General features: G+C 38.6%; 1 protein-coding gene across 5 annotated transcripts in view; it reads left to right on the top strand.

The window, feature by feature from the left end:
- Positions 1–19,210, top strand: part of CORIN (corin, serine peptidase) — a 278,076-nt gene that overhangs the window by 24,334 nt on the left and 234,532 nt on the right. For all 5 annotated transcript variants that reach the window (XM_067036047.1, XM_059067269.2, XM_067036046.1 and 2 more), the window contains exon 2: positions 10,768–10,912. In XM_067036047.1, coding sequence (XP_066892148.1) covers positions 10,792–10,912 — 121 coding nt within the window. In that variant the 5' untranslated portion in view covers positions 10,768–10,791. The remainder of the gene's footprint in view (positions 1–10,767; positions 10,913–19,210) is intronic.

The following is a 19,210-nucleotide window of genomic DNA, read 5'->3' as shown; positions in this document are numbered from 1 at the left end:
TGTGTTCCAGGAAGCTCTGAAAGCTATGGTCTAGAATTCAAGGCAAATTAAAAACCATGGGATCTCTAGTCACCTGCTGAGTTTCAGAAAAGGGAATCGCTTTAGATTCTGCCTTTTTTCTTCATTAACTTGAGTTATTTTAATTAAATTACTCACAAAGAGCCTCAAATTCCTCTTCTGTAAATGGGTATGGTAATAGCAACCACTTAGTAGAGCTGTTGTGAGCATTTCCATATATAACGCATTTAGAGGAGTGCCTGGCTCATGAGAAATGCTCAATGGGTGTTTGGCCATATTGTTATTGTTACTATTATTATGACTGTAATAATTATTCACACATGGAGAAGCATTCAATTCCTTGTATTTCTAAGACTTATGACGATGGGAGGGCAGATTAGAAGAGTTTATTTATTATTTTAATATTTTTCTGGAGTGCCTACTACAAGCCAGCCCCTTGGAAAATACTGGGGTTACAATGAGAAGCACAACCCAACATGGTCCCTGACCTCATGGCGCCTACAGCCTAGCAGGAAGAACCAACATAATCTAATGGTTATACAAATACATGTAAATCATAACTGGGATAAAGGGCCGAGAGACCAAACTAGTCATGGGTCATGAGTTGATGTTTAAGGGTGAATCCTGAGTGACTCCGGCAGGTGGGGGCTGGGCGGAGGCCATTCCAGGCAGAGAGTGATTATGGGGAACTGGGAAGAGCCAGGTGGCCGGTGTGGAGAGAGGAGGGTGGGCATGAGTTGTGTGCAATGAGCCTGGTATAGATGGGGCACACCTAGAGGGTCTCCAGATCCTGCTACTCAAAGTATCATCCTCACACCACTAGCATCAGTATCAGCTGGGAGCTGGTCAGGAATGCAGAATCTGAAGCCCCATCCCACACCTATTGGATCAGATTCTCCCCACATGATTCACATGCACATTGAAATTTGAGAAGCATTGTCTTCAATACCATGTTAGGGAAGTTGGTCTTTGTCTCTCAAGTCCCTGGAAGGTTTTAAGCAGGGAGGTGATACATCCCAATGAGCATCTTGAAAAGATCACTTGGGCTACAGTGTGGAGTTTGAAAGGGGACAAGTGAAGATATGGGGAAACCAGTTAGGAGATTGTTGAAGTAGGTGGAGAATGTGGGGTCTCTAGGGGACTGGGAAGTGACTGCCTGTGTTTCCACCAACTTTACTTTGTATTGTTTGATTCCTATTAATCACCGTTTGAAAACATTTTGGCTATCACACTAGTGATTTGTACTTGAAAATTGCTAATTTGTAATTTATGAAGTTGTAAATTTTTATTCTGAACTTATCCTGATTGATGACATATAAAAGGCATCAAGCTTCTTATTAACAGGAGATCATCCACTGTGGCTGCAGTGAGTAAATAAGCTTGATGGTTACATTACTGAGCATGAAAAGCCTAGATGTATGTATGGTGTTTAAAGAGAACTTTTAATAGTTTTTTCCCTCCCTTCCATCAAAAGTAAGTATATCAAAAACCTAAAACTTTTCTTGGGAAATTTTACTGGCCTTTAGTTGTGAGTCATTTATTTAATTGAGACAATATACATCTATTCTGATCCTACTATATACCAAGAACTAAAATAAAAAGGGACAAAAATAATGGTCTGGGCTATTTGTTGAATGAATTAAACATGGATCTTTACCTCCTGAGATTATAGTTTAGTAATTTTAGTGTGTACATAATGACCATTATCCAAAGTAGAGAGTGATAAATGCCATAGCCCAGTTAAAATGCTTCAGCTGCAAGTGATAGGATATTCAGATTGAAAGTGATATAACAAGAAATAATTTATTCTTTTCCCCTATAAATGTAGCCTGAAAGTAAGCAGTTTAGGGCTGATAGGGCAACTTCACAAATCCATCAGGAATCCTGGTTCGTTCTTTCTTGCTACTCAGCCATCCTCTGCCTACAGCTTTCATCTCTGGGTCCAAGATAGTTGCTTGATCATCAGCTATTATATCTATATTCCAGCCAGCAGGAAAGAGGAGGGACAATACGACCGTCTTGGAGAATATTTCCTGGAAGTCATATTTACCATTTCCAAGTTCATTCCATGGTCAAGAACGTGGTCACATGGCCTCACACAGCTCCAAAAGAGACTGGGAAATGCTGTCTTAATTCTAAGTGCTGTCTTTATTCTAAAATTTAGGGTTCTGTTTCTAAGATCAAAGGGAAGAATAGGTGTTGGAGTCTGCCTCAGAGAGATTACCTCTGTCTGGGTAGTCAAGGAAGGCTTCCTGAATGAGATGAAATATGAGTTACTTCTTTAAGGATTTGGATTTAAGCAGATGGATGTGGGAGAAATAGATGGTCTAGAACCATGATTTTCAAACTCTGTGCTGAAGTACCCCAAGACACTGCAGTGATTCACAGAGGCTGCTTGTTATTTTCAATTTTTGAGGGAAATCTAGTGATACTTGACATCTGTCGGTTACCGAATGAAATACTAGCTTGAGGTAGTTCACAGTTTCAGCATTAGATTGTGCTATATTCCTTTTGATGTCATCCTATCTTCATAAAGGGTTCTTGGTGGTTGCTGTGTAGAAAGTCGTACCAGGCAAAAATCCACGTGGAACAGGCAATGAGTGGTGGTGGTTTCTAGTCTGATTCTGAGGTTTGAGGTGTTGTGCAGTGCCCAATAGATGCACATGCCCCATTAGTGTAAGTAATTGTGGTTATTTAAGAATGACATGAAAATATTGGATTGGCCAAAAAGTTTGTTCTGGTTTTTCCTTAAGATGTTATGGAAAAACCAGAATGAACTTTTTGACCAACCCAATATTTAAAAATTTTAACTTATGTGTAGTATTTTTTCAAATGGCTACTAAGTTTTAGGATATAAGTACTTATAAAATTGTTGGACCAGGCTAATAAATAAACGGAACTGTTAGGCATTTCTTTTGGCCTAGGACCACTGAAAAAATTACCTAGACACTGATGGAGCTGTGACCCCCAGAATGTCTGGGGATCTCTGATTTATGGGGTTAATATAGTTTCATGTTCTTAACATAGGTGGTGTTAAAAAAATTTTTCTGTAATAAAATTCATGACAATTTTCTTTCTGAAACACAACATTTTCTAACTGACTTCAAAGTTCATAATAGGAAATTTGAGCATGGAGTTGTACTAATAAATAGTTCCAGTAAAAACTGATGTTATTAATTTTTAGTATATTTTCCCTGAAAGGAAATATTTTTACTATTTTACCAAATACATTTTCTCCTCCAAGTATTTTTAGAAAATTCAAGAATAGACTCTGTAAGGCATGTGTCATTAAAAAAAAAGGAGTTATTTACATAATTATGTACAGAGCAATTTTTGTTTAGGTGACTGAATTCATTTATTTATTCACAGATATTAATCCATTCCTGATGGTGTACTAGGTGCTGGGCATACACTGATGAGAAAAGGGTAATATTTGCACACATATAGAGAGATACAACTGAATTAGTATTACTTATGCTATGATTATGTTTTTACAGAAGCAGGAATAAATTTGTACTTTCTAGCTTTATAATCTTATGAGTGTTTGTTGGTTTTTATAGTTTATAATGCATATTGCAGTCCTATTTCAGTTTGAATATCCCTGAAACTCATGCTTTCCTTTCTTCTTCTAATGTAATATATTAAAAGTCTGGATAATTTTTTTAATTTTGAAGATTAATTTTATCTTTGAACCTTTTGTGGAGTAACCATATATTGGGTTAACAGCAATAATTAGGCAGTTTTATCTGTCAGTTTGCTACCTGTACAATTATATTAGGCTTCACTAAGGGCCCTAGTAAGAGATAATGTGATAAATTCTTAAGAGAATTTATAATTTGATTTGGTTATCATATTACATTTGTAGAATTTAAAATATCCATGCATGCAGGTATACAGTGATACTCTCTATCAGGTGTTGGCAAACTTTTTCTGGAAAGGGCCAGATAGTAAATATTTTAGGCCTTGTGGGCCACATGGCTCTGTTGCAATTACTCAGTGCTGTTGCTGTAGCAGGAAAGCAGTTATAACAATATCTACATGAATGAACAGGGCTGTCTGCCAATAAAACTTTAGGGATAAAAACAGGCAGTGGCTGAGTTTGGCCCATGGGCTATAGTTTGCTGACCCCCGCTTTCTATATTTAAAATGCAAAATTTATCATGCAGGCAGGTCCACCTGATTGAAAAATAGTGCTTACATAACCCAGCAGTCAGAGTGAGAGCAGTGTGTATAGTTCCCAGTCACTTACCCCACTCGGAATAAGGGGGGCTGTGGAGTGCAGCAAGGCTGTTGTCCCTAAGAAGGTACTTGGTTCCTTCTGGGTTGAACGTATGTTTTGTCCTAACCTGGTTGTTAGAAGCTCTTTTCATCTCGAATATCCCCAGTCAGATACTTCTGGTTCATTGGCTCTTTGGTGAGTCCTGGCCCCGGCCTTGGGAGGAAATCTTCCATCTGAGGGATCCATGGGCAGGTATCTCCTTGAAAGCTGCAGGAAGGTAGGACAGGATAAAGACAAATGTACCTGAAGTATTAGCTATGGTCTTCTTGACCTTTGAAATCCTCATAAAATGGACTTGAAACCCACTATACCCCTGTGGGTGTCCAAAGCCCTCCCCAAGTCTCTGCCAATCCACTGGGTACATGGTTCTTATAATCAGCTCTGGTTCCAGGCGTTGAATCTCCTGAATGAGTTCAGTTTGGGGATCATTTTTCATGTTTCCTTTTTCTGTAATTCCATGATACACAGCCTCTTTCTTACTCTAGCTATAGTGTGGAGAATAAATTAGGGAGTGCAAGAATAGATCGAGATAAACCAGACGGGGAGGCATTTGCAGGATTCCAGGTGAGACGTGATGGCCATTGTTATTTGGATGTAGAATCTTTGAGGCTGGAGAGTTTTGCTTTGCAGAGGGTTGTATCCAGGTGTCCAATCAGTGCCTGACACACAATGGGTGCTCAATTATCTCTTCCTGAGATAGGGAACCATGGGAGATTACTAGATGTGGGGATGGAGATTATTTATTTGGCCAGACATGTGGGGTTTGAGGTACTTTTGCAGCATCCACTCGGGAGATGTCAAATGGCCAGTTGGATACAAAGGTCTAGAGTGCAAAGGAAAAATCTATGCTTGCTATTTAAAGATGTAAGTCAATTGATGCTATTTGTGTGGGTGGCATTGCCTGGAGAAAGCGGATGGGAGAAAAAAGTTTGTAGAAAGAGAAGGAGTGACCAGTGAGGGAGCAGAAAGAGAAGTCAAAGGAAGAAAGTGCTTGAAGAAGATGGGAGTGGCTAACTGAGAATTTGATCTGTCAAATGATACTGAGATGTCATTACAAGGATGACTGAAAAATATCATTTCAATAGAGCAACATGGAGGTCAATGGTGACCGTAGAAAAGCCCTTTGGGTGCAGTGACAGAAGTGGATGCCAAACTGTAGTGGTCACAAGAGTAGGCGATAAGTGAGGAAACTTGGACAATAAATATTCAGAACTGTGAGATCATTTTGGATGAGGAAGAAGGAGAGAGATAGGACTGTGCCTGAAGTGGGATATAGGCTTGAGAAGGGGTTAAAAAATAGCCAGGAGAGACCTTAACATAGTAAAAAGCTGATGGAAGTGATATAGGAGTTAGAGGAGGGGGGAGAGGGGGAAAGAGAGGTAAATCGAGATCGGATATATGATTCAATGGAGAATTAAGATGGCAAATTCCTGAGAAGAGAGGAGGAGTTGAAGTCTGTAGCAAATGTGGAAGGATTAGTCTTGAATAGGAAGAGTCTTAAATAGCATCCCTACAGGAGAGAAGGGTCTATAAATGAGCAGGTGTGTGCGCTGAAATTTAGGTAGGTGAGGCAATTCCCATTTGATGGTTTTTATTCTCTATTTAGGGTGGGAATAGGGGTGGATCCTCTTCTGAAAGTGAGGGCAGAAGAGTGGGGAAAGATAGTTTGAGGAGAATAGAAAAAACTTTAAATTAGCAATCAAGTAGTCCTGTTGCATGACTTTTTACAGCCACATTCAACTGTCCAAGTATAGATACAGAGAGAGAAGATTGTTGGATTCATCTCATGTTGGCTTTTACAAGATAAGTGAGAAGAAAATCCAGAGGGATAAGGGGGTTCGGGGCATTAGCAAGAGTATCATTGAAATAATGGTCCAAAGATTTTAAAGAAGATACATAGGGAAATGAAGAAAGGAGAGAGTTGATAGAGTGGAAGAAGATAGAGGGATCAATGGACAGTAGGTCCTGAAAGACGCAGAGAATGGCTGTCATGATGAATGGATTAAGAAGATGTGATACACACACACACACACACACACACACACACACACACACACACACACACACAGAGGAATATTACTCAGCCATAAAAAAGAATGAAATAATGCCATTTGCAGCAACATGGATGGACCTAGAGATTATCATGCTAAGTGAAGTAAACCAAAGACAAATAGCATATGATATTGCTCATATGTGGAATCTAAAAAAATGATACAAATGAACTTATTTACAAAACAGAAATAGACTCACAGACATAGAAAACAAATGTATAATTACTAAAGGGGAAGGGGGAGAGGGATAAATTAGGAGTTTGGGATTACACACTACTATATACACACTACTATATATAAAATAGATAACCAACAAGGACCTACTGTATAGCACTGGGAACTCTACTCAATATCCTATAATAACCTATAATGGAAAAGAATCTGAAAAAGAATATATATGTGTATATATATGTGTGTGTGTGTGTGTGTGTGTGTGTGTGTATAACTGGGTCACTGTGCTGTACATCTGAACCTAATACAACATTGTAAACCAACTATATGTTTAAAAACGAGAGAGAGAATGGCTGTTGTGAAAAAAAGTTGAATCACTAAGCCAGGAGGCAAGCACAGTAAAGAATGTAAAAGAGACAGATGAGAAGGTCTCCCAATGGAACCAATGACTCAAGGAGATTCCCAGTCAGGTAGATTGTATCCATATATGTTACATAAGCCAACACGACACCTTTAAAAATAAATGTAGTTCTTAAGACACAAGAAATGAGTTTTCACCAACAGGATTAATAAAACATGAGAACTACATATTTGAAATATGTGCAGGTCAGCAAGATGCATTGCTCTCTGCCTGCACCGTGGAATGCTCGTGCCTGTGCTTAGCTTACTGTTTCAAGTATGTGGAGGATAGATTCTGGAGGAGGGTGCCTTCTGGCAAGAGGGTTGTTGAGTCCACTGAAATGAAGCTTAGGAGTTGTCCTAGCAGTTTATCTCATCTGGCATTATTCACCCAACAGTAAAGTCTGAGAGTTGCATTATATTCAGAGGAACCTCAAAGGGCCTCTGAATAATGCAGCATTTATAGCAATAGTCTTAAGTGGCCATGAGTGCAAGAGAAAAGTTATGCACTTGAGGAAAGTGCTGAGATTTCTTCTAAGTATTTCTTAGTTCTGAATTTCTTATAAGTATTACTTCCTATTCTTCCCTTCATAAAAGGAATCAATTTCCTAGTTATTGGAGAAAGCATTTGCACTAATCATGAATATGGTTTCTGGAGGTCAAATACTTGTTGATATACTTATATAAGATATTAAAATGAGCCTCTAGCACTTTCCCTACTGATTCTTCACTTATGAATGCTAAATGAGATGTATTTGGATACAGGATTCCACATAGCACTGAGGCCATTGTGCATTTGCCACCCAAGAAGATTATCACTGTAATGCTCCTGTGACCACCCACAGTAACCAAGAAAGCTTTTCCATTGTTGTGGAAGCCAAAGAAAGTTCGTAACTCTTTACCTCTCTGGATGTATTTTACCACTCTTTTAAGCTGTAACAGGGCTTTTCAGGGATACTTTTCTCAGAATCATGGCTAGTTCAAGTGCTTGTTCTCTACAATGTCTTAACTGATCCTCCAGCAAGAAATCGTATTCCTATCTTTTGAATTCCTATAAATCTCATGGTGCTTATCATTTGCTACCTCGAAATATAGTTATTTACGTACATATCTTATCTCTCCTACAAGACTGTGAGCTTTGGAGGGACAGTTGGGCTTAAATCGTTATTATATCCATCACTATGCTTATTATAATTAGTATGTGTTCAATAACTACTTGTTGAGTAAATGAAGTAAATAAGTCAGTTCTACTACTGTTTCTGTTGAGCTGTAGTTCCACACTGGCTTTTTTTTTTTTTTTTGGGCTGTGTTTGATCTTGAAAGACCTCTTGGTTCCTGAACTACATCTGGGGCTCTTGGACTCCACACAGGTTCTGTGTGGTTTGTCCTGGGTCGCCATTAGACCTGTCGTTTGGTCTATGGCCCTTACTTCCTTATCTATGTGTGGCTGTAAATGTATTTATTTTATTTACTTTTGGCTGCATTGGGTCTTTGTTGCTGCACGCAGGCTTTCTCGAGTTGTGGCGAGTGGGGCCTACTCTTCATTGCGGCACACAGGCTTCAGTAGTTATGGCACTCGAGCTCAGTAGTTGTGCTTCGCTGGCTGAGTTGCTCCACGGCACTTGGGATCTTCCCAGGCCAGGGCTCGAACCTGTGTCTCCTGCATTGGCAGGAGGATTCTTAACCACTGCTCCACCAGGGAAGCCCCACACTGGCTTTTTACAGGTAAATGTTATATCTAAGCCTCAAAGGGTATCACCCACCCAATGCTGGTATTATAATCAATGTGCTATAGCAGATCTTATATTATATTGTGTCAATGAGTTAGATCACATTGGGTGAAATCTGAAACTGACCCTCATATACGGAAGGCAAGGAGAGACTGAAGAAAGAGGCAGATCACTCCAGATTGGTAGATGGCAGTTTTAATAAGCAAGGGAACTTACATGCAAGGTTTGTCTTGGACAGCTGTAAGGTGATTAGATCTCCACACCTGCCAGAATCTTAAGAGTTTATATAGAAGACATAATGGGATGCTGTCATGTATACCATCCAGATGGTCTCAACAGCACATTGCTCTCTCAAGGCTGTGTCCTTGAAAATGGCTTTGGCTGTGGGAACAGTGGGAGTAACGTACATTCCAAGGACAGAAGAGGGGGTGAGGAGCCTCTGATTGCCTGAGTCCAGCTCATGGTTCAACTAGTAGGTCGCGTCCTTTCCATGACCTCCTCCTGCCACTTAATTGTAAATTAACTCTGAATTAACTCACGTTGGCTGGTCAATTAAACCAGGTACAAAGGGAATGGGTCAGTAAAGACATTAATCTAGGAAATCAAGCCATTCTTAAGCTAACAGCATACGTTCTTTCAAATAATGTCTCCCATGGAGAATTCTTAAAATTACAGAGGGTGTCATCACATCAGTGTATGCAATATGTGTTAGTGAACCAGAACTCATTTTGATGTAGGAGGAGTAAAGCAGAAATGGAGAATCACATATGCTTTGCAATTCAGAAGAACTCATCAAAGTTGCCTTTTTATCCGTGGGAAATTTTCAGGTACTGGTTATATATCAGAAAGGATCAAATGCAGGATCATCGGTTAGGACAACTTCTTGATTATGATAAAGCTCTTTCTCAAAGGTCATTCAATTTAAAAAATTAGATTTTTCTTACAGAGGAAGAACCAACAGAACTTGGTAATGAATAGCATGGGGGGATGATGGAAAAGTCTGGAGTCTTGAGGTTATAGGAATAGTGGTTTGTTTTAGCACAAATATGGAAGTCAGGAGCTAGTTTGAAGGTAATGAATAAAGAAGGAGATTAGTTTGGTTTTGGACATGTTGAGAAGAGATGATGCTATGCACTAGGCATCAGAAATATATGATCTGTTCAGGACTCAAGAGATTCAAGAGCTGGGTACACCAAGGCTGTAGTTCAAGCTCTGAAACTGTCAGAGAAGAAAAGGCAAGGAGAGTCAGAAGTCCAAGAGAGAACCATGAGAAACATCTTCATTAATGGGATCAGAAGAGTTGCTCATAGTGATTCAAATCACTTTTAATTCCATCTCTGTTGAAAAAATTACTCCCCTAAGCAAGTTGCAATAAATGAATTTCCAGACATTGTTTCTGGCAAGAGATTGAGCTAAGCAAAATTTAAAGAATTTGAAGACAAGAACTTTATCTTGCTGAACCATCTCCGTTGCATCTCATCATTCTCTCACAAATGGATGGGCTGCAGGGGCACTGTGGACAGTGGAGGGCATCCTGTCAGTGGCCAACAGAACAGGCTCTTTTTCACTGTTCAACTTGCCACTAAATACATGGTCAGTAATATTCAATGTTGCTGAATTATTAATGGTTAAAAACTTATTTTATCCAGATTCATGCAGATTTGGGTTAGGACTAATGAGCAAAACAAGAATGAAGTCTGGATAATGCCCTGTCCACAACTACTCACCAGTATTTTATCACTGTATTAGGCACTCTTTGCTTAGAGTTCTATGTCAAGGTGAGTTCTTGCCATGGTAAGAACAGCCCTTTGGAATAATACCAAATTAGCAGATACATTAAAAAAAAAATCAAGATGGAATATCGTTATAAGTTCATATACTCCTGAAAAACATTTCAGAAATAGATGATTTGCTCTTCCCTGAATGTGATTTGTAGTTATTAGTTCATTTATTAGTGTGATTTGGTGACTACCCTCATTTCATGCCCTAAAATAAACAGAGGAAAATCTCTTAGGAATGCTGCTTCTCTAAATGGATAGCTGTACTCTAAAATGTCATACCATGTACTGAGTTGCTTTGTAATATTAAAACCATGTTTCATTTTCCTCTCCTACTTTAGGTCTTGGGAGCTGATGATGATACCATGGGTGACGGTTGCTCTCAGAAGCTGGTGACTGTGAATATTCTTCGTTTCCTATTGCTGGTCCTGGTTCCATGTATCTGTGCTCTCATTGTCCTGCTGGCGATCCTTCTCTCCTTTGTTGGTAAGTGATGCCATTATTAAAGATAAATGAAGTTAAAATTAAAATTAGCATGATTTATAAGAGCTGTTTCTACTGCTCTGGGTGGTGGTTTACCATGGGAGGATCTTTCCCAGCGGGGAGAAATCTGATTGTATTTGCATTTTCAAAAGACAAAAGACCTGGATACACTATAGGGGACTGGAGGCATAAAGAAATGAAGGCAGGGAGACAATTTGGCGACTGGCTGTTGTCTAAGTAAAAGATGATAAGGGCTTAGATTAAAGCATTTGGGGCACTAAAATCAACGGAAATCAAGACAGATTGGATTTTGGCATGAGGGACAAAGAGAAGTCAAGGTTGACTCTCTGATTTCTAGCTTTGGCAACCAGGTTGATTTTGGTGCCACCTGTTAATGTAGGAAGTAAAGGCGGAGGAGGAGGATGCAGGTAGATGGAAGGCAGGCTGGAAGTTCAGTTAGGACATGTTAAGTTGGAGATACTTGTGGAACAACTAAATACAGTGGAATCATAGTTTAAGTGCATTTATGGTGAGGAAATTCAGCAGGCAAGCTGGGCCAAGAAATGGAGGACTGACTGTAAGAGTCCAACACCTTACCTTCCCAAGGGAATTTCAAGGGAAACTGTAAGTCTGTGTGATTTCTGGCTTCTGTGCTAACTTTAGAATTTAACTCCTACCCCACTGTTACTACTCTGAAGCTGGAACTATCCAGAATGGAAGCTGAGAAGGGAGCCTGAGTGCAGTTATCAATGTGGGAGTCTCAGTGGAAGCAGATCAACTGTGAGGAGAAAGGGCACTGATTAAAAGCTGGGGGCAAAGCCCTGGAGGATGCCGGTGTTTAGGGGAGACAAGGAAAGAGGAAGCATCAAGAGATACCGGAAGTGTTGGTGGAGAAGAAGGAAAGGAACTGGGAAATGCTGAAGCCAAAGGCAGAGAGATGGTCAGAGGTCACAGGGTGACAAGTAAGAAGAGGACAGAAAATGCCTCAGCCGAGGAAGTCTGCAGGTTTTCTATTGGGGTTTTAATCGTCCTACCCCACGTGGTGTCAGCTCTGGCCTGCCCTTGGGCTAAAGGCAGGACAAAACCCTGAAACTCACCTCTGCCCCTCTCTTTTTCCAAGACTCCCCTCCCCTCCAGACTTGGCCTGCTTTTGTTTCCTTTCCAGTACCGTCGGGGTCGTTGCTTTTTTGTGTTTTGTCCAGAGTTTATAGTTGTTATGTCTGGGAGGGTCTGTCTGGTAGAAGCTCCCTCAGTCATACCCCTGTCATTTTTAACAGTCTCATTCTCAGAGCACTGTGTGGAATGGCTCACACACTGTGAAGAATATTTCCTTTCAATCTCAGGGTGGAATGCTAATATAAGTTTAAAACCCATTTTTAAGTGCTTCAGAGCTTAGAGGCCTCTGAGCAGAGGCAGGGTGCTATTAAAACAGTGTTTTAATTGGGTTTATTTGTTTGTTTATATATTAAATTTAAACATTTTTTATCACTTTATTGAAATTTAATTTACACACCATACAATTCACTCATTTAAAATGTGTAATTCAATAATTTTTAATATATTCACAGGTAAGTTCAACCGTCACCACAGTCAATTTTAGAACATTTTCATTACCTCAAGAAGAAACTCTATTCTCTTTTAGCTATCTGTCACCCTCCCATCTTTCTATCTCCCATGTGCCCCAGCCCTAAGCAACCACTAATATACTTTGTGTCTCTATAGATTCCCCTATTCTGGACATTTCATATGACCATATGTGGTTTTTGTGACTGGCTTCTTTCACTCCACATAATATTTTCAAGGTTCATCCATGTTTTAGTATCTATCAGTACTTCATTCCTTATGGCGAAATAGTACTCCATTGTATGGATTTACCACATTAAAAAAATCCATTTATCAATCGATGGACATTTTAGTTTCCATCTTTTGGCTATTACGAATAATGTTGCTCTGAACCTTCATGTTCATGTTCTTGTGCGGACATATGTTTTCATTTATCTTGGGCTTATACCTAGGGGTAGATTTTTTCTTTTATCACTCATATGAGATTAGGAAGTAAACCAATTTGTAACCATTTCTTAGTGCTATTTTGGCTTATATGTAGGTAACCTTTAGAAAGTGGGTGTTTTCCAAACAGTCTTCAAAAGCATTATTTTCATAGGTTCTGCATCAGGTGATTTGATATAGATATATTAAGTAATATCTGCCCAAATAAACATTTCCTGTTTGATAACTGAGATGTTTGTTGTTCTAATGAGCAATAAAATCCTTTTATACCTTTGTTTTAAAAACCTCATTAGATTCTGCTTGCTTTTAAGAATGTTCTGTTTGGTTTGCGTTTATAATCCGTGCTCTTTCAAAGTTTTATAGTTATTTCTGGGTCTGTAAGGGTTGCTAAGGGATGCTGGAATGCCACTTGCGTACAAATAACAGGAGCTCTGGCTTCAAAAGGCAAAGAGATAATAGTGAGAAGTTTATTGATTAGGGAAGATAATAAAACCTTATGCTAACAAACACAGGTGCACTACGTGTTTCTAATTTTGTCTCTTTGGGCTTGTGGCATGTGTAAAGTAAAGATGGCAGAGATTTCTGAAGATAAGAGAGTTGGACTTTCTGAATAATTATTTCAGCAGCAGGCTGCGGAAAAGAGCAATAGCAAATCGTTTCTCTCCTCAACCCCTTAAACTGAAGCTGGAGCTACAAAAGTTTTGTTTAATTTAGTTTAGTTTGGACTCTAAAATGAAGATTCAGGTTTTCGAAGGAAATTGAAAGGAAAAATGAAGAGTAAGAAAGGTACAATATTATACCTGGGTTTTTATTTCTTCAGTTATAGTCTAATACTGAAGGGCCATGTGACCTACAAGAAAGAATTTATAACTCAATGCTAGGAGGTCTGGGTTTAGCATCTTACTCTTCCATTTACTAGATGTGTGACTTCTGGTCACATGCTTTACCTTCTCTGTGAGATGGGGAATATAATTCTTATTCATTTCACAGAATTGTTATGGAAGTAAAATGAAATAATATCTGTGAAAGTGTTTTTATTTTTTAAAAAAATTTTGTTTTATATTGGAGTATAGTTGATTAATAATGTGTTAGTTTCAGGTATATAGCAAAGTAATTCAGTTATACATATACATTCTATTCTTTTTCAAATTCTTTTCCCATTTAAATTAATACGACTATTGAGCAGAATTCCCTGTGCTACACAGTAGGTCCTTGTTGGTTATCTTTTTTTTTTTTTTTGGCTATGCCGCGTGGCACGTGGGATCTTAGTTTCCCGACCAGGGATCGAACCCACACTCCCTGCAGTGGAAACGCGAAGTCTTAGCCACTGGACCACCAGGGAAGTCCTGCTGGTTATCCATTTAAAATATAGCAGTGTGTACACGTCAATCCCAAACTCCCAATCTATCCCTTCCCCCCGGTAACCATAAGTTTGTTCTGTAAGTCTGTGAGTCTGTTTCTGCTTTGTAAATAAGTTCGTTTGTATCATTTTTTTTAGGTTCTGCATATAACGATATCATATTGTGAAAATGTTTTTGTAGGTGACAACATTCATTATGAGAGTAAAAAATTGGTTTTTGCTTATGAATATTATTACTAATATTAGATAACTTGTTAATAAATAGTTCTCTTACACTCAAAAATTAACCAAAAATGTCCTTATCTCATTTTAACTCTATCTATAAGAACTAAAATCTGTGTACTATGACCCATCATCATAGTAATCCCATGATTTATAACCCCATAACCCTACAACCAAGCCATTGCCATAGTATAGTTTAATTGCTAATAAAGTAGCTAGGAAGAAGTAAAGTTGACCGACTGTTGGATTTGCAGTGTGATGCCAAGTTTCACTTGACTGTTAGGCTCAGGCCTGAGAGCCACTTTCAGAGACTCATTCCTCTCTTATAAGAGCTAAACTAGCAGTTTAGTTCTTCCATCACGTGTTGTGCTCCATCACAGGACTACAAGAGTCAGCTAGTACCATGGAATACTTGATCAGAGCTTGGACTGATATCTGCCTTAAATTATTTATAAATAATATAGAAACATTATATATGCAACACTTAAAGTAAAATTATATTGACATGTTGAGCAACATTGAACAGACATAAAATTGTAGATATAATTTGATACTGTTTATTCCTTTATTGAATGCCTGTTAAATTCGAGGCAGTATCCTATGGGACTTGGGCACAGCCCTGAATCAGCCTATCCTCATGGGCTTCCTAGTTCAGTGAAGGAGGGACACATAAAAATGACCACACAATTGATTAGTTACCACAGAGGTAACTCCTATGCAGGAAGAGAGTTTCTTTGAGACAGGATCTGACAGGGTCTGAACGTGGTCTGAGAAGCCTTCCCTGAGTGGGTGGCACTTTAACCATGACCTTCACCATGAGGATTTTGGAGTGGGGGAGTGGTGTGATTGATCTGGTTGGGGCTGTTAAAAGGTGTTTTTGACACCTGTCTGGAGAAAGGGTTGAAGTGGGTAGAGAATGTGGCAGGGAAAAAAATAGAAAGTTATTTCAAGCATCTTATAAATGTGGTGCTTTGGAGTATGGTCTGCACTGATTTTTTTTTTTTTTTTTTTTCTTTTTTAAGCAGAGGTCTTCTTAGAAGCCCATATGATTTAAATTTATTTATTTATTTATTTATTTTTGGCTGCGTTGGGTCTTCGTTTCTGTGCGAGGGCTTTCTCTACTTGCGGTGAGCGGGGGCCACTGTTCATCGTGGTGCGCGGGCCTCTCACTATCACGGCCTCTCTTGTTGCGGAGCAAAGGCTCCAGACGTCTGCACTGATTTTTTTTTTTTTCTTTTAATTTTTTTTTTTAACGTCTTTATTGGAGTATAACTGTTTTACAATAGTGTGTTAGTTTCTCCTTTACAACAAAGTGAATCAGTTATACATATACATATGTTCCCATAACTCTTCCCTCTTGTGTCCCCCTCCCTCCCACCCTCCCTATCCCACCCCTCTAGGTGGTCAAAAAGCACAGAGGTGAACTCCCTGTGCTATGCTGCAGCTTCCCACTAGCTATCTAATTTACATTTGGTAGTGTGTATAGGTCCCTGCCACTCTCTCACATCGTCACAACTTACCCTTCCCCCTCCCCATATCCTCAAGTCCATGCTCTAGTAGGTCTGTGTTTTATTCCCATCCTACCACTAATCTCTTCATGACATTTTTTTTTTTTTTTAGATTCCATATATATGTGTTAGCATACGGTATTTGTTTTTCTCCTTCTGACTTACTTCACTCTGTATGACAGACTCCAGGTCTATCCACATCATTACAAATAACTCAGTTTCATTTCTTTTTATGGCTGAGTAATATTCCATTGTATATATGTGCTACATCTTCCTTATCCATTCATCTGTTGATGGACACTTAGGTTGCTTCCATGTCCTGGCTATCGTAAATAGAGCTGCAATAAACATTTTGGTACATGACTCTTTTTGAATTATCGTTTTCTCAGGGTATATGCCCAGTAGTGGGATTGCTGGGTCATATGGTAGTTCTATTTGTAGTTTTTTAAGGAACCTCCATACTGTTCTCCATAGTGGCTGTATGAATTTACATTCCCACCAACAGTGCAAGAGGGTTCCCTTTACTCCACACCCTCTCCAGCATTTATTGGTAAATGGGAGTGTTTTCTTAATTTCCCTCTCGGATTTTTCATCATTAGTGTATAAGAATGCAAGAGATTTCTGTGCATTAATTTTGTATCCTGCTACTTTACCAAATTCATTGATTAGTTCTAGTAGTTTTCTGGTAGCATCCTTAGTATTCTCTATGTATAGTATCATGTCATCTGCAAACAGTGACAGCTTTACTTCTTCTTTTCCTATTTGGATTCCTTTTATTTCTTGTTTTTCTCTAATTGCTGTGGCTAGAACTTCCAAAACTAGGTTGAATAAGAGTGGTGAGAGTGGGCAACCTTGTCTTGTTCCTGATCTCAGTGGAAATGGTTTCAGCTTTCCACCATTGAGAACAATGCTGGCTGTGGGTTTGTCATATATGGCCTTTATTATGTTGAGGAAAGTTCCCTCTATGCCTACTTTCTGCAGGGTTTTCATCATAAATGGGTGTTGAATTTTATCAAAAGCTTTTTATGCATCTATTGAGATGATCATATGGTTTTTCTCCTTCAGTTTGTTGATATGGTGTATCATGTTGATTGATTTGCATATATTGATTTGCGTATATGCAAGAATCCTTGCATTCCTGGAATAAACCCCACTTGATCATGGTGTATGATCCTTTTAATGTGCTGTTGGATTCTGTTTGCTAGTATTTTGTTGAGGATTTTTGCATCTATGTTCATCAGTGATATTGGCCTATAGTTTTCTTTCTTTGTGACGTCTTTGTCTGGTTTTGGTATCAGGGTGATGGTGGCCTCATAGAATGAGTTTGGGAGTGTTCCTCCCTCTGCTATGTTTTGGAAGAGTTTGAGAAGGATAGGTGTTAGCTCTTCTCTAAATGTTTGATAGAATTCACCTGTGAAGCCATCTGGTCCTGGGCTTTTGTTTATTGGAAGATTTTTAATCACAGTTTCAATTTCAGTGCTTGTGATTGGTCTGTTCATATTTTCTATTTCTTCCTGGTTCAGTCTTGGCAGGTTGTGCATTTCTAAGAATTTGTCCATTTCTTCCAGGTTGTCCAGTTTATTGGCATAGAGTTGCTTGTAGTAATCTCTAATAATCTTTTGTATTTCTGCAGAGTCAGTTGTTACATCTCCTTTTTCATTTCTAATTCTATTGATTTGAGTCTTCTCCCTTTTTTTCTTGATGAGTCTGGCTAATGGTTTATCAATTTTATTTATCTTCTCAAAGAACCAGCTTTTACTTTTATTGATCTTTGCTATTGTTTCCTTCATTTCTTTTTCATTTATTTCTGATCTGATCTTTATGATTTCTTTCCTTCTGCTAAATTTGGGGTTTTTTTGTTCTTCCTTCTCTAACTACTTTAGGTGCAAAGTTAAGTTGTTTATTCGAGATGTTTCCTGTTTCTTAAGGTATGATTGTATTGCTATAAACTTCCCTCTTAGAACTGCTTTTGCTGCATCCAATAGGTTTTGGGTCGTCGTGTCTCCATTGTCGTTTGTTTCTAAGTACTTTTTGATTTCCTCTTTGATTTCTTCAGTGATCACTTCGTTATTAAGTAGTGTATTGTTTAGCCTCCATGTGTTTGTATTTTTTACAGATCTCTTCCTGTAATTGATATCTAGTCTCATAGCGTTGTGGTCAGAAAAGATACTTGATACGATTTCAATTTTCTTAAATTTGCCAAGGCTAGATTTGTGACCCAAGATATGATCTATCCTGGAGAATGTTCCATGAGCACTTGAGAAAAATGTGTATTCTGTTGTTTTTGGATGGAATGTCCTATAAATATCAAGTAAATCCATCTTGTATAATGTATCATTTAAAGCTTGTGTTTCCTTATTTATTTTCATTTTGGATGATCTGTCCATTGGTGACAGTGGGGTGTTAAAGTCCCCTACTATGATTGTGTTACTGTCGATTTCCCCTTTTATGGCTGTTAGTATTTGCCTTATGTATTGAGGTGCACCTATGTTGGGTGCATAAATATTTACAATTGTTATATCTTCTTCATGGATCGATCCCTTGATCATTATGTAGTGTCCTTCTTTGTCTCTTGTAATAGTTTTTATTTTAAAGTCTATTTTGTCTGATATGAGAATTGCTACTCCAGCTTTCTTCTGATTTCCATTTGCATGGAATATCTTTTTCCATCCCCTCACTTTCAGCCTGTAAGTGTCCCTAGGTCTGAAGTGGGTCTCTTGTAGACAGCATATATATGGGTCCTGTTTTTGTATCCATTCAGCCAGTCTGTGTCTTTTGGTGGGAACATTTAATCCATTTACATTTAAGGTAATTATTGATATGTGCGTTCCTATTACCATTTACTTAATTGTTTCAGGTTGTTCTTGTAGGTCTTTTCCTTCTCTTATGTTTCTTGCTTATAGAAGTTCCTTTAGCATTTGTTGTAAAGCTGGTTTGGTGGTGCTGAACTCTCTCAGCTTTTGCTTGTCTGTAAAGGTTTTAATTTCTCCATCAAATCTGAATGTGATCCTTGCTGGGTAGAGTAATCTTGGTTGCAGGTTTTTCTCCTTCATCACTTTAAATATGTCCTGCCACTCCCTTCTGGCTTTTAGAGTTTCTGCTGAAAGATCAGATGTTAGCCTTATGGGGATTCCCTTTTGTGTTATTTGTTGTTTTTCCCTTGCTGCTTTTAATATGTTTTCTTTGTATTTAATTTTTGACAAT

Source organism: Kogia breviceps, chromosome 6 (genome assembly GCF_026419965.1).
Source record: "Kogia breviceps isolate mKogBre1 chromosome 6, mKogBre1 haplotype 1, whole genome shotgun sequence".
Classification (NCBI taxonomy): Eukaryota; Metazoa; Chordata; class Mammalia; order Artiodactyla; family Physeteridae; genus Kogia; species Kogia breviceps.
Note: the sequence above shows the minus strand (reverse complement) of the source record. Positions and strands in the feature narration are given on the sequence as shown.